The sequence below is a fragment of the Macaca fascicularis genome, chromosome 4, assembly GCF_037993035.2.
Source record: "Macaca fascicularis isolate 582-1 chromosome 4, T2T-MFA8v1.1".
NCBI lineage: Eukaryota > Metazoa > Chordata > Mammalia > Primates > Cercopithecidae > Macaca > Macaca fascicularis.
In genome coordinates, this window is record NC_088378.1 from 21,341,884 (window position 1) to 21,358,728 (window position 16,845).

General features: G+C 37.8%; 1 protein-coding gene across 4 annotated transcripts in view; it reads right to left on the bottom strand.

The window, feature by feature from the left end:
- ROS1 (ROS proto-oncogene 1, receptor tyrosine kinase) overlaps positions 1-16,845 on the bottom strand; it is a 142,082-nt gene that overhangs the window by 95,968 nt on the left and 29,269 nt on the right. For all 4 annotated transcript variants that reach the window (XM_045391634.3, XM_065543247.2, XM_015448589.4 and 1 more), the window contains 8 exons: positions 16,181-16,303; positions 15,729-15,913; positions 14,765-14,862; positions 8,382-8,878; positions 6,789-7,001; positions 5,899-6,009; positions 4,677-4,855; positions 2,298-2,489 (listed from right to left, as the gene is read on the bottom strand). In XM_045391634.3, the coding sequence (XP_045247569.2) occupies positions 2,298-2,489; positions 4,677-4,855; positions 5,899-6,009; positions 6,789-7,001; positions 8,382-8,878; positions 14,765-14,862; positions 15,729-15,913; positions 16,181-16,303 (1,598 nt within the window). The remainder of the gene's footprint in view (positions 1-2,297; positions 2,490-4,676; positions 4,856-5,898; positions 6,010-6,788; positions 7,002-8,381; positions 8,879-14,764; positions 14,863-15,728; positions 15,914-16,180; positions 16,304-16,845) is intronic.

Here is a 16,845-nt window from a genome sequence, read left to right on the forward strand (position 1 = left end):
CACCTGAGTAGTGTAAAAATGTACCCAATATGTAGGGTATTTTTATCCCCACCCAACTTCCACCCTCCCTCCTTCTGAGTCTCCAAAGTCTATTATATTACTCTGTATGCTTTTGCATACCCGTGGCTTAGCTCTCACTTATAAGTGAGAACATACAGTATTTGGTTTGCCATTCCTGAGTTACTTTACTTAGAATAATGGTCTCCAGCTCCATTCAAGTTGCTGCAAAAGACATATTTCCTTCTTTTTTTTATGGCTGAGTGTATTCCATGGTGTATTTATACCACATTTTCTTTATCCACTAATCAGTTGATGGGCACTTAGGTTGGTTCCCTGTCTTTACAATTGCAAATCGTGCTGCCATAAACATACATGTGCAGGTGTCTTTTTGATATAGTGACTTCTTTTCCTTTGGGGAGATACCCTGTAGTGGGATTGCTGGATCGAATGATAGAAATATTATTAGTTCTTTAAGAAATCTCTGCACTGTTTTCCACAGATGTTGTATTAATTTACATTCCCATCTGCAGTGTATAAGCATTTGGAGGGGGGATTTAAAGAGGGGTAAGAAGGATGAATTTCCCCCAAACATGCTGAGATGACTCACTCATTTATGGGAAAGTCCCCAAGGTCACACCAGAGCTTTTTCCTGGCTAGTGAGAGTACTCAAACAACCATATCAGAATACTGGGAAGATTACTGACAAAGTCCCTGAGCTGGAGAAGAAGTTACTCTTGTTTTTTTTTTTTTTTTTTTTTTTTTTTTTTTGAGACGGAGTCTCGCTCTGTCGCCCAGGCTGGAGTGCAGTGGCGCGATCTCGGCTCACTGCAAGCTCCGCCTCCTGGGTTTACGCCATTCTCCTGCCTCAGCCTCCTGAGTAGCTGGGACTACAGGCGCCCGCCACCGCGCCCGGCTAATTTTTTGTATTTTTAGTAGAGACAGGGTTTCACCGTGGTCTCGATCTCCTGACCTTGTGATCCGCCCGCCTCGGCCTCCCAAAGTGCTGGGATTACAGGCGTGAGCCACTGCGCCCGGCCATAGTTACTCTTGAGATAATATTATCAATATGTTTTTACAAAAATGAAAATGCTTTTCCCTAACAATTATATTTTTTGGAAAAAAAAATGCTTTCTTTGTATTCAGACTCAAGTGACTCCAAAATAGAATTAAGGGACCCTTTTGTTATTTGATAAGAATGATTAATCTTTGGATATGGTACATAAATTTCCATCTCTTTTAAATGCTTGTGTTATAATCCATGTAATGCAAATCAGGTCTCTTTAAATATCCTAGGAATTATGGCCCATATATGTTATTGGAATTGGAGATCAAGTGACTCAACTATTAGTTCATATATATACACATATATTTTTTAAATTATCTGGTATTCTGTATTATGTATATTTTATTTCTGCAGGAAAAAATGACTTAAGAAATCTTAAGGGATGTATTAGGTAGAAATAGTGTGAATAATTTATTTATTCTTAACACATTCCTGCAATTTTCAAGTTTTCTATAGTTGAAATATGTCACCATTATGATCAGAAAAAATTAAAATTTAGAAACTTAGATGGATACCTGGTGGGTAGCTAAACAGATTCAACAAAAATGGGTATTGCTGTAGAAGCTGAGGATGTAAAAGTAACATTTGCTTTAGAAACATTCCTGTATCTGGCATATTTTGCAGGCTGAGTAATAATAATAAGAGCTTAACTACTGAGTATTTACTTTGTACCTGGAACTATTCCCACTCCTTCTCATGAATAATCTCATATAATCTTTATTTTAAAAAATTTAGGAGGTAGAATAATAGTTAATAGTCCCAGTTTTCAGATAAGGAAAGAAACACATAGAAGTCAAATAATTTTCCTAGTTTTTAGAAACAGTTTTTAGAACAGTCAGTACCCAAAACTGATTGAAAATAGTAAAATGCCTAATCACCACCTGATTCAAAGCTTCTAAAATATTCAACAGAAGTCCTTAAGACTATAAAAACAGTTATAAATTAAAATACTTTGAAGTTGGGTTCACTCAAAATAAAGCAACTAAAAAAAATCTCCATAGTACATTTGAACTTATATAATCACTTATGACCATCAAATAAGGTTTTCAATTATGACCATCAAATAAGGCTTTTTTTTTTCAAATAACAGAAAGCTTGGTTAAATCAAGATCTTACCAAAACAGTATTTCCTTTAGAAGTCTGCTTTAAGTACTCACAACAAGCGAGAGACAGTATTATCATAAATATAGAGCTATTTAGTATTACTAAATGATCAGATCTTTTAATTTGTCACCTTTTTCCCAGAAAACCAAGGCTGTGCCTGTAGTATAAGGGAACTTTCCCCATTTAGTCTGGTGCTTTCCACTGAATAGAGTGTGGTCCAGTAGAGATATCCACCAACTGAATCCACCACCATGTCATTCACCAATAGCTTCACGTGGGTAACAATATCTGTGTGTCCTGTCAACACAGACTGCCTTTGTATCTAAAAAACATAATTGTATGGCCAGTTAATGGCTTTCAAATGACATTATTATTTCTGAAGAGTTTATTGCAATCATTAATAAATTGCTTGATTAATCCATTCATTCATTCAACCACGAATAGTGATTGGCACTATGTGCTGGGTAGTGTGATAAGCCTTGGAAACATAGCAACAGGCAAACAGACATGGCATCTGCTCTCACAGGGTTTCTCTGTTTTCATGCCTCCAAAGAGAAGGGAAATAAATTTATTTCGCATAAAAATAACTACTTTTCCTAATAATACATCCAGACAATGTGAACACTGCTGGATAGGAATATATTTGATTATATGTAAAAAAAGATGTATGTGTCCTTATACATGATGACATCTCTACTTGCTCCTCTCTATCAGTATAGTTCCCTAATATTTCATGATTGAGTATCAATAATGTGCCAGGCGCTGTACTTTTTTATCTTTAAAATATAAACTCTTCTAATCCTCACATTAAGCTTATGAAGGATTTCTATTCCCTATTTTTTCACAGGTAAAGTGGGTTAAAGTTAAACAATTTGTCCTGAAGTTAAACACTTTTGTAAGAGATAGAGAAAATACTTAAAACTGGTTTTTATGTCCACTCTTCCATTTCCTTTTTTAAAGCATTTTTAAACTAACCCATTTGAGGAAGTGTTTTCTGACTAACCCCACTCAATTTCATTCTGCTTGCACATCTTTGGCACTTATGAATTCAGATTGTACCATATTACTTTGTCTCTAAATACATTGCTTCACATGCTTCTTTATTTCATATATGTATTTTATCTCATCAGAAGAGCAGGGACAACTGATGGTGGCTGCACAACACTGGACACACAAAAAAATCTCTGAATTCTACACAATAAAAGAATGAATTTCGCATTATGTGAATTATATCACAACAAAGCTGTTTTTTTTAAAGAGCGGGGACATGTCGGCTATTTATTTTATATTCCCTACTTTGCCTTCTTTCAAGAATTTCAACGCATTGGTAGTAGATAAATGATCGCTGGACAAATAAATGAATGGACAGCAAGCACTTTCCTGATGAAAAATGATTTCAATATCATATTTCTTCATCTGTCAGGCCAATGTTCTTGTCATTAACCATCATCTTTCTCTTCAAAATATATCACTCCACAGGTGTGCTGGATGTCTTTATTTTGCCTCGAGGTCTAATCTCCAACCTTCTCCACCCTACTCTGTGCCCCCATAGGCCAACATCTATGGACTTTATCTGCTAGGCTAATGGGTTGTTGTCTGGCTTCTGGTGAGGTTCAGCCAATGGAAGCACTGGCAGATCAGAGGGCAGGAGGAAGGAGGGGTTGGGGTTCTTATTCCTTTAGCTGGCTCCTTGCCAGACCATACATCTTGATAGTGGCCAGCTTGTGTGCCTAAAGTCACAGTCCATATCAGCTACTCTCTCACAGCTACAGCCCTCACCAGGTTCTTCCACTTCTTCCCCTTGCCTCTTCACACCTAGACTTATATCTTCCCACACTTGTAAACCATGAGGATGCTTCACGATCTTTTGGTTATTTTCTCTAGCCCTGTGTACACCTTTGAAAATTGTCTCTTTATTTAGTTTCCTTGAATCATGCCTTTGGAGCATGCCATGTTCCTGCCAAGACACCAATGCTCAGGTGAGAATTTCCATGTATTTACTTTAAACTATTATTGGGGAAAAAATAGCTAATTCAACAAATAGCGATAACAAATTTAATTTATACAAAAACACATTTTAAAAGTGAGATGGGGATGGGTGCGACGGCTCTTGCCTGTAATCCCAGCACTTTGGAAGGCTGAGGCAGGCAGATCTCTTGAGGTCAGGAGCTCGAGACCAGCCTGGCCAACATGGTGAAACCCCATCTCCACTGAAAATACAAGAACTAGCCAGGCATGGTGGCATGTGCCTGTAATCCCAGTTACTTGGGAGGCGGAGGCCAAGATCACGCCACTGCACTCCAGCCTGAGAAGCAGGGTGAAACTGAGTCTCAAAAAAACAAAAAAAAAATTTTTTAAGTGAGTTTGTTTAAAGATAAACATTAAATAATAGCATAGGTGGTACACAAGTATTTAAAACAAAACAAAACAAAACATGAAATTGGTGTACAAGTCACAGAAGTGGATAAGTATTGTTCCAGAGCACCCAGAATGCCATGCTTTAACTTACCACATACGTCTTTCCAGCCCAGTAGAGAAAGTGACCCAGCCACTCAAAAGCTAAAGCCCCTGCTCCTGCAATGCCGGGTAGGTGATAATTCTCTGAGATATCCATCCCATTCAGCTGCCACACAAAAACGTCACCTTTCGTGTCACTGTAGTAGAGGCTGTTGTTATACCAATCCATGTCTCAAAATAGAGTGAATGATTAGCAGTTATTTTTCATACATACCAACGAAAACATAATGAGTCAACAAATCACATCTGCACCTCAACATAATTTTAAAGAACACACTGACACATATTCACTAGAACTTGATCTGTCAAGAATATTTCAATAACGTTTCCCAAAATCTTAACCTCTGGAACTAGAGAGAACAGTGGATACACATCAAGCATCTCATCTTTGCCAAACATTGTCCCAGGCACTTTACAGATCTCACTTAGTTCCTAAAACAAAGATATGAGGTAGGAAGTATTCCCATTTTTGAGATGGTTAACCTGAGAGATGGTTAACCTGAGAAAAGGTGAGATCATGTGTTCTGCCTGAGGGCTCACAGGTACATTAAGAGGAAGCCCAGACTCAGCCAATGCCAGAGTGGCATTCTCTCCATTGGTGCTACATTACCTACATTTGGCTCCTATGTTGGTTGGAAATGCTGTTGTACTTTTAATGGCCACATAAATCAATAAACAATTAGATAACTATAGAAGATGTCATCTTCAGGCAAGATCACTGTTACAACACCCCAGAATGAAGACTTTTCTTCTTTCTAATGCCTTCCAGGCAAATTACCCATTCATTACTTAATAATCCTCTTTCTCAACCAATTATTCCTTACACCTTATTTAGAATTCCATGCAGCAGTTTCTGCTCCTGTCTTATAGCAAACACATAGTAAATTACTTAAGTATAACTGCCTTAGTGGAACAAGATAGGCTGTTAATGTGAGATGACATTGGTAGATTAATACATGAGCATTATATCAAAGCCATCCTGGTGGGCATAAAACTAGAAACAACCTCACATTTTGTGACTTAATAAATAGCATTCCTGTGTAAGAACTGACATTTTCTTAACAGAATCACTGGAAGTAGAGTCGAGTCAATATTTTTTCCTTTCACTATTGACCTAATACCAAAATACCCTATTCTTTTGATTTATTGAATGACATGGGAAGCCTTTTGAGGAGAAATCTGTCATTCAAGTGAACAGGGGACTTGGTGTTTACCTGACACATTTCCTATATCAGAGGATAAGAACTCTCCTGGGCCAAAGCTATTTAATGGTTTACTCCAAAGCCCATCTTCTTTCACAGCCATGATAAATGGTGGTTCACTAGCTGTTTAGTAAAAAAGAAATTAAAAGAAACATCAGGGAAAGCAAACTCTTTAAAGATATCTTATATACTTATATCTATGTCTTATATCTTATGATTTTCTTTATAAAGTAAAAGAATGTCAACACTTTGAAAAGTTCTATAAAAGGATATGAGTGATTGTTATCTGTGTAACAAGAACGATCCCATTAAACATACTTTCTGATTTTCACATAATTTTTTGAAATGTGAAGAAAAACGCACGGTGAGATTGCCTCTATGACAGTGTCTTGATCATTGTAGAATTATTTTTGAGGGGGCTTTGACTACTGTTTGTCATGGTCCCATTCAGAGCATCCAGAAAAGATTGTGATAACAATAGTAATGTAAATGGTATAGTTATTCTTCCATGTCTTTTCAGCCAAGAGGATGGAATTCAGCACAATTTACAGCCCCTCAACTTCTCTCAGCTAGACCCTCAGAGTTCAGGAATGCCACTGCTTAATATACCATGAGAAAGAAGAAACCTGTAAAGAATCAATTATAGTGTTTCCTTAAAAATATCGTGGAAAGTTTAAAATGGCAGGTTAGAAACACTAATTAAATATCACACGGCGCCTTATTTGCTTTCCTAATCTCAGAAAATAAATACAAACTCAATATGTGTTTACTCAAACACATACTCAAGAGGTCAGTACACCCTCATTCTCATTTCTTTACATCCAAGGCAAGGAAATTTAAAGGACACTCAGCTAGTCCTCTTTTTGTGAGAGCCACTCCCTAAATCCAAAACATTTTCTCACCTGGCACCAGGGTAGTACCCACTGAGGGCTCTGTCCAGGGGCCTGGCCTCTTTGGAGAACTTGCTCTCACAGAAACCTTGTATTTCATAGCACTCTGCAGCTCAGGTACATTCAGCCTGGTTCCACTTATGTTCGAGAAAATACGAGTGACTTCAGGAGGGTCTTGGGTGGATACTTTCACCTCATAGGTCCAGTTCTGCCAGGCAGAAGGGCCTAATTCAAAGAGTTCAATAATATCACTGGTCAGGATGACATCTGCAAGGGCAAACCAAGGATTCTCAATAAATTCACCTACAGCCTCATCTCAAATGGGAGAGCAATTGGGCAGTAATATCCGCTACCTCGATAACCACCAGGGATAATTTGTTGATGAGGCTAGGACAGTGTTCATTCCTCATGCCACTCATTTGGCTGCATTGAAGGAGACAGCATTTCTGACAAATGGGACTGTACTTCAGTCAAAGCTACATGCTTGGTGCATACAATTGCCGGAGGGGTTCTCTACAACAATAACAGATATAATCAGGCTCTTGATAAAAAATGCTTAATGATGAATCTCTAATGTAATTACCACTGTTTGTATAGTACCTTCCTCCAAGACGCCCAATCAATAATAAAAAAAAAAATTACCTATTCATTTTCAGCCATCTTTGAGACACGCAGCAAACAGACATAATTAACTTTGTTCTAAAGCGAAAAACAGCCGATGTTTTCTAGATACTTACTATTGCCTAGGGGACCAGGGGTTGGCAAACTCCACTCACAGGCCAAATCTGGCCCACTGTTTCTGTAAATAAAGTTGTAATGGAACACAGCCACAGTTACTCATTTACATATTATCTATGGCTGTCTTCACACTACAATGGCAGAGTTGAGTAGCTATGACAGGGACCATCTGACCCACAAAGTAAATAAAAATATTTACTATCTGGTCCTTCCTTTACAGAAAAAGTTTGCTGACCTCTGTGCTAGATACTGTTCTAAGTGCCCTACTTATGTATTTTAATTTTATCTGTACGACAGTTCCATTAAAAGATATAATAAATATTCCCCCTTTCCAGATGTGGAAATTGAGGCACAGAGTGGTTTAGTAACTTGCCCAGGGTCATTCTGTTAACAAATGGCAAGACAAGTATTTGAATCCATGCAGGCTGACTCCAGAGCCCACCTGCTTATCCACCCACATACTACCTCTCTCCAGAGATGGAGATTCGAGTTCAGAGAGTTTTAGGGAATTGCTGAAATTCATGCAAGCTTTCGACGGCACAAAAACTCTCAACCCAAGTACTCTATCTCCCTGGCTATTTGTTCTGAATAGAATGTCAATGCCTGGATCTTAGCAGACACTCAATAAATGTTCAAATTATTCTATTGGGATATACATGAGAAGTATAGAGATTCTCCTACTGTAAAACTAATAAACATAGGACAAATGTATAAATTTTTTTTTTTTTTTTTTAGCTAAGTAGCTGCTTCTGGTTGATGACTGAATAGCCACATGGGGTTCTCAAAATTGAATCACAACACCAAGCAGTTCAAACCTTCCTCTTATTCCAGCAAGGCCAGTAACCACCCTGGGGACAGAGCACTCACTGGCTCCTATGGCAAGGGCAGGAGGCTTCCATTGAACAAAAGCCTGGTGAGAGCCAAACAGCACCGAAAGCTCCTGCGGGCGGCCTGGCAGAGGGTGCAGCTGGGAGGACGAGCCAAAGATGACCAAGTTACCAAACCCAAATTCTTCTATGTGACTCAGGTCACATCCCACGATGAACTCATTAAAAGACAAAGCATCCTGTTGGAAAATGACCTTGCCATCTGTGACAAGAAAGTCATTGTTTTCACAAGCAAAACTTTTCACATCAGCAAAGGGGATGCGAGGTAGGATGAGATGGGAAGCAGAGCCATCCAGAAATGTTGACATGAAGACTTGGGCGGTGTCATTGAAGTAAATGATTCGCTTGGATTGTGGCTTGATTGCAAAGTCCTTTAACGTGCAACTCTCCACAATACGCACAGTTTCTGCACATCGGCCAGATGGCACAGGAAGGTCTGCTCTATAAATGCCATCTCTTAGGAGGTAAAAGACATACCTGACATAGGAACAAAAGAAACCTCATGAGATTCAGTCCAAAGGTGGATGAGTAACCTCCTCGGCTAATTGCTTTATTCTGTTGCACAATCAGTATGTATCTCTGATGTTGCTAAGAACAGGGTTTTCCAAGGTGCAAAAAGGTAATTTCCTAAGATATACTCTATTTGTTTAAGTTACAGGTTGGAACATTAGAAAATTTCAGCCTCGCTTGTAATGCTTAGTCTCTTAATTATTATAAGTGACTTTTTAAAGAAATCAAAAAATTCAAAAACAGGAAGGGTCTTTTATTTTTTTAAGGCAAGGTCTTACTCTGTCACCCAAGCTGGAGTTCAGTGACCCAATCACAGCTCACTGCAGTCTCAACCTTCTGGGTTCAAGTGATCCTCCTATACCTCAGTCTCCCGTGTAGCTACGGCCACAGGTGTGCCAACATGCTCCGCTAATTTTTGTATTTTTTGCAGAGACAGGGTATGACTGTGTTGCCCAGGCTAGTCCTGAACTCCTGGGCTCAAGTTATCTGCACACCTTGGTTTCCCAAAGTGCTAGGATTACAGGTATGAGCCACCAAGCCTGGCCAGGAAGGGTTTTCCAAAATTTTAAAGGAAAACATACTATATAGAAATCACATGGCTAAATATGGTAATTACTATCAAACATTTTCCTCCAAAAAACATACATCCTTAAGTCTAATTTTATCAGTAAATTTTCTCATGCATTCTGAGTGATAAATGGAAGAAAGTAAAACATTTAAACCATTTTTAATTGTACAGTTATCATTTTGCTATAACTGTCTAGCATGGCTACTTTGCATTTGCAGTGGACTAATTTTTTTTAATCTACAATTGATTCAGGCAATACAGCTACCATTTTATAAACCACAAAGAAATACCCCACACATGACTGAAGCAGGACAATCCAGCAATCAGGAGAAAGAAGCCAATGGAAGAATTAGAGAAGCACATCCAATTTATTTGTTTTTTATACTTTAAGTTCTAGGGTACCTGTATACAATGTGCAGGTTTGTTACATATGCATGTATGTGCCATGATGATGTGCTGCACCCATTAACTCGTCATTTACATTAGGCATATCTCCTAATGCTATCCCTCCCCCTCCCGATCCCACAACAGGCCCCAGTGTGTGATGTTCCCCACCCTGTGTCCAAGTTTTCTCATTGTTTATTTCCCACCTATAAGTGAGAACATGTGGTGTTTGGTTTTTTGTCCTTGCAACAGTTTGCTGAGAATGATGGTTTCCAGCTTCATCCATGTCCCTACAAAGGAAATGAACTCATCCTTTTTTATGGCTGCATAGTATTCCATGGTGTATATGTGCCTATAAATTACCTTGGGCAGTATGGCCATTTTCACAATATTGATTCTTCCTATCCATGAGCATGGAATGTTCTTGCATTTGTTTTTGTCCTCTTTCATTTTGTTGAGCAGTGGTTTGTAATTCTCCTTGAAGAGGTCTTTCACATCACTTGTAAGTTGGATTCCTAGGTATTTTATTCTCTTTGAAGCAATTGTGAATGGGAGTTCACTCATGATTTGGCTCTCTGTTTGTCTGTTATTGGTGTATAAGAATGCTTGTGATTTTTGCACATTGATTTTTTATCCTGAGATTTTGCTAAAGTTGCTTATCAGCTTAAGGAGATTTTGGGTTGAGACGATGGGGTTTTCTAAATATACAATCATGTCGTCTGCAAACAGGGATAATTTGACTTCTTCTTTTCCTAACTGAATATACTTTATTTCTTTCTCCTGCCTGATTGCCCTGGCCAGAACTTCCAACACTATGTTGAATGGGAGTGGTGAGAGAGGGCATCCCTGTCTTGTGCCAGTTTTCAAAGGGAATGCTTCCAGTTTTTGCCCATTCAGTATGATATTAGCTGTGGGTTTGTCATAAATAGCTCTTATTATTTTGAAGTACATCCCATCAACACCTAATTCATTGAGAGTTTTTAGCATGAAAGGCTATTGAATTTTGTCAAAGGCCTTTTCTGCATCTATTGAGATAATCGTGTGGTTTTTGTCTTTGGTTCTGTTTATATGCTGGATTACATTTATTGATTTGGGTATGTTGAACAAGGCTTGCATCCCAGGGATGAAGCCCACTTGATCATGGTGGATAAGCTTTTTGATGTGCTGCTGGATTCGGTTTGCCAGTATTTTATTGAGGGCTTTTGCATCGATGTTCATCAGGGATATTGATCTAAAATTCTCTTTTTTTGTTGTGTCTCTGCCAGACTTTGGTATCAGGATGATGCTGGCCTCATAAAATGAGTTAGGGAGGATTCCCTCTTTTTCTACAGATTGGAATAGTTTCAGAAGGAATGGTACCAACTCCTCCTTGTACCTCTGGTGGCATTAGGCTGTGAATCCGTCTGGTCCTGGACTTTTTTTGGTTGGTAGGCTATTATTGCCTCAATTTCAGAGTCTGTTTTTGGTGTATTCAGGGATTCAACTTCTTCCTGGTTTAGTCTTGGGAGGATGTATGTGTCCAGGAATTTATCCATTTCTTCTAGATTCTCTAGTTTATTTGCGTAGATGTGTTTATAGTATTCTCTGATGGTAGTTTGTATTTCTGTGGGGTCGGTGGTGATATCCCCTTTATCATTTTTTATTGCGTCTATTTGAGTCTTCTCTTTTCTTCTTTATTAGTCTCGCTAGCAATCTATCAATTTTGTTGATCTTTTCAAAAAAACCAACTCCTAGATTCATTGATTTTTTGAAGGGTTTTTTGTGTCTCTATCTCCTTCAGTTCTCCTCTGATCTTAGTTATTTCTTGCCTTCTGCTAGTTTCTGAATGTGTTTGCTCTTGCTTCTCTAATTCTTTTAATTGTGATGTTAGGGCATCCATTTTAGATCTTTCCTGGTTTCTCTTGTGGGCATTTAGTGCTATAAATTTCCCTCTACACACTGCTTTAAATGTGTCCCAGAGATTCTGGTATGTTGTGTCTTTGTTCTCATTGGTTTCAAAGAACATCTTTATTTCTGCCTTCATTTCTTTATGTACCCAGTAGTCATTCAGGAGCAGGTTGTTCAGTTTCCATATAGTTGAGCGGTTTTGAGTGAGTTTCTTAATCCTGAGTTCTAGTTTGATTGCACTGTCGTCTGACGGACAGTTTGTTATAATTTTTGTTCTTTTACATTTGCTGAGGAGAAGCACATCCAATTTAAAATCAAACCTCAAAGTAACGAAGCAGGTTATCTTAATAATGAAAAAGAAAATATACTGCCAAAATATTTCATTGACAATGAAATTTGTAAATAAACTTTTAACTAAAACATAAAACCATTAATGTGGATGTAGCTAATTTACAATTTGTGATTATGGAGAAAGGTGCTAACAGAAGTATACTTTGATAAATTCTTCTCACCCCAACCCCAAGAACGGGCAACATTCCAACCTCTCATCACAACTGTCAAATCATTTTCTTTGTCCTTATTTAGTTCTGCTCTAATTCGCCTTGATGACTATTCCAAATCTTCATCAATTTTCTCAAAACTCCTATGCTAGAATAATATCCTGAGATATAAGCTCCATTTTGAGATATGAAGCTATGTTATTTTCCCTGAGGACGGATTATAGCAGGCAAAAAGCAAAAACAGCTTGGCTCTTAATTTTCTGCTTTTGTTTCCCAAATTCAAAATTGTTAATGGAATTTGGAGGAATTTCAAAGTAGGTAAAAGGAAAAACATATATGGTAAAGATTACAATTATTATATTGAAGCAGGAAGAGAAAGAACAATAGAAAGAAAGTGAAGAGATCTGGTGCATAGGAAGAGGAGAACAGAGTGAGGAGGAGAAGCTGGGATGGAAGAAGATGGGGAAGTGGTGGTAGGAAGAAGAGCAGAGGTTTTATAGTAAGTTTGAAGTCAATGAGAAGACAATTCAGCAGCGCAAAAAGAAAAATTTCTTTTTTTTTTTTTTTGGAGACGGAGTCTTGCTCTGTCACCCAGGCTGGAGTGCAGTGGCGCCATCTCGAGTCACTGCAAGCTCCGCCTCCTGGGTTCGAGCCATTCTCCTGCCTCAGCCTCCTGAGTAGCTGGGACTACAGGCGACTGCCAACACACCTGGCTAATTTTTTGTATTTTTAGTAGAGATGGGGTTTCACCGTGTTAGCCAGGATGGTCTCGATCTCCTAACCTCGTGATCCGCCCGTCTCAGGCTCCCAAAGTACTGGGATTATAGGCGTGAGCCACCGCGCCTGGAGAAAATATGTCTAATACCAGGACAATACACTGTTTCACACATCTGATGTCCTTTAGGACTACTATACACAAACTGTTGCTGAAAGTTACATGCTGATTTTTATAAAAACTCTCCTATCACGCTATAGAGAGATGGTTAGGAGACAGGCCCTGGAGCTAGACGTCCTGGAGCAAGGCTTCTTGTTCCAGGGCCTGTCTGGTTCCACTGGTTCCATCGCAAAACAGCTGTATAATCTTGGACAATTACTGAATCAACCTGTGTTTCCTGCTCCTCATCTATAAAACTAGGATAATAAAAGTACTTATTTCATAGGTTGAATACAAATTAAATGAATTATTGGACATAATACACTTAGAAACACACATTCAGTATAAATACTAATTATCATTATCATTTCTAGTCACATTGCAAAATCTAAGCACAAATCCATTTTATCCTAATAGGAAAAAAAGAGCCACTGAAGACCTCACTGATCCCATTTGAATGATCAATTAGTGGGTAAAGTTCATTATCCTCAGAATGAGTCATTTCGTGTAAGTGTCAACAACAAAGTTACATTTCATAGGACCGTAGACCTTTACATATGAAAACAATAAGATCCAGAGAATCCTTGTCCTACATCACAAAGCATTTTGAAATATTCCATAATTCAGTAATTCATTCAAAACCAGAAGTTAAAATAAATCTTTAGTAAATTGTGAATGAATAGGAATAGAAAGTTTGATTTTAAAATCAATAATGAACAATCTTTTTTAAAAGAAGTTTTTGTTTGTGAAAAACATGTTACGAGCTGTACTTTTTTTTTCATTCAAAATGAAAGCAACTTTATTCCTACAGGAGAGAAAAAAGTTTAATCTTACAAACATGGGCTTTGCCTACTGGTTACTGATCTGTTATTATCTGGTCATATCTGAGAAATAATAACTCCAAAATAACTTTCTATGTGTTTATCCTTCATATTCACGTATATCTGGAGTTCGCAAAATACATTCACAATAAATACCTCATTTTGTCTTCAAAATAACCCGACTGGGTAAGTTTTATTACCTTCCCTATATGGATTGATAAAACAATGCTCATAGACATGATATTACTTGCTTGAGGTACTACTCCAATTTAACAGCAAGACTGCGGTACAATGTGTCCGTATCATTTGTGGGTAGGAGGCAGAGTTATCAGTTAGCTCCTGTCTCCTAAGGTGGAAGCTAGCAGCTTTCTTATTAAAGAGCCTCTTGATAGATGTGAGAACCAGACCAGAGAAATGAACTAAAGTTGAATGGCTCAGCAAAAGGAACATGTGGAATGAAGGGGCTTTATCACAGGTAGTGTTGAAGCGGGCAGTGAGACTCTGAATTCCATGATAAAGAAGTGGCAAATCCAGGACTACAACCGAGGCCCCTGACTCCCAGACAGGAGATCTTTCCCATATGTCCATATTTGGCTGTGAAGGAGAGAGGAATAACTACTTTAGAGGAGTTGATTTATGTTTGAAAAAAATTCCCTCCTGGCTCTACAGAATGAAAACTTTGCCTGAATTTAATTAAATTTACCTAAAGTAAGATGCATAGATAGGCTCATCTGGTACTACAATGTTTCATTAACAAGTTTCTCAAAGATTATTTATTGTCGATGGAAGAGAATTCATCTTTACAAGGCTAACACTTACCCATTGTATGAATCAGCCACAATTTTTCGAGGTGCACTAATAGAGGGTGGAGTAATTTCCTCGATGTTTGAGCAGTTCTCTAAATCACAGACACATACCTAAACAAAATCAAAAATATACCGGTAGGATTAGCATCTGTCTATACAGCATTAAATTCAGTCAACAAGCATCCCTGAGAGTCTGTTCTGCTGGAATTGTACTAGGCAGTGAGCACTAACCAAGACAAATGAACAAAAAAGCCCTTAAATGGCAGTTTTATATCCTATATCCTAATGAGTTTATACATTATTGAGATCAATGCAATACAAGTGCCTATTTTCCTGACTTGTAGAGGCATTCGACTATTTTTAACATTTAAGCTATATCTAAGTTTATGGGCTTTCAACCATAGCAATGGCTGTTGCTTATTGTGATAAGCCTGTACCTTCCAAAGAAGTAGAATTTGAAACACGTCAAGACTGTGTCTTCATCAGGTCAAAATAATCCTTATGCAACAACAACAACAAAAATAAACAAACAAACACACATACACAAAAAAAAAACAAAGAAATGATCTTCCGAAAAGTTCAGTACTACTGTGTTTGTGGAGAACTACTAAATTTCCCTCTGGGTATGATATAATTTTAAATGCTTGCAGCTAACTTTGATCATAACTGGCAGTCTTACCTAATAATAACACAGTTACTGCCACTATCTTATGGAAGATGAATTATTTTTAGTATAAACTCATGACTATAAAACAGTACAAATAAAGGTCATTTAATGCTATGTCGGGACTAGCACTAGGTGAAGTGTACACCCTCCTATAGGCCAGATTTATGATTCATTGATAACCTAGTATCTAAGGCATAGAAAATACTTGAGTATTTATTGAATAAGAGGATTGTGTTTAGTATTAAATATACCAAGATATGCATATCAGTATCGCTGTCTATCACTATTTTCTTTAACTTCTCAGACTAACCAGTTCATCCATGATGAAATACATTCTTTGATAAAGCCAATCTACGGAGATAGAAGAAATTAATCCTGAACCTCTGTAAAAAATTTTCAGGTCAGATACATCAGACATGTTCACAGCCTTCTTCGCCCATATGAGAGTTCCTTCAGAGAAATAAACAATTTGCTGGTGGACATCAACTGATATTCCTAGAAGAGTCATGCAAGTGCACATACATTATTATATAACAACCAGAAGAAAAAACTTATATTAATGAGAATTTATTTATTTAATGCTTAATAAATTAAAATAGAAGGATTTTATTTTAAAAGAAAATATTCTTCTAAATTATTCTAATATATTAGGATATTAAGAGAATATGTTCTAGAAATATTCAGGATTTTTCTTTTATTCTAGAAGTGCTTCTTTTAGAATCTTTTTTCCACACAGAAATCATTTATCTTTGTCATACTGACCTGTAATATTATGGTATATAGCATCCAGCCGAAGGCAATGTGCTTCATCTACCAAATGTTTTAAAGATCTCTTTCTTAGAGAAGATTTTCTGGATAAAAAGAGCCACTGCTCCTCTTCTTGGACTGAAAAAATCAACATGATTTGCAGACAGGCAGACCAACCACAGGTACACTAACACATACGAAAAAAGATCAATACTACCCTTCAAAGCAAGGGGACTAGTGCTTGAAAGAGGCTGGTCAAATTTTCTCTAAGGGCACGGAGAATTGCATCTATGGTATAATTCACGTTTATTCTGATTGGAGGTAGGAAGTAGAGTAACAATCAAATAGGATTTATGTTCATATGCCCCTAAATAACCCAGAAATGACATCACATGATGTATCACTATCCTCAACAGCCTTGCCCCAGCTCAGCTCATTATTTTCAGCCACGAGAATTGGCTTGGTGGAGGTGGTCCACCCCAGGCCAGAGTGGGTTATGCATAACACACACATATTGTCAGACACTGGTTGTCTCTGTGTTGTCTTCAGTATCTTTCCCTTTGGGACAGAGGAAAGGTCCTTAGAGGAAAGACATTGGAAGGCTGCAGAACTCTGCTTGATGTCCTGTTCAAGAGGAGACTGATGCAACGTGCATGGGTGAACATTTTTAGGGTATTTAA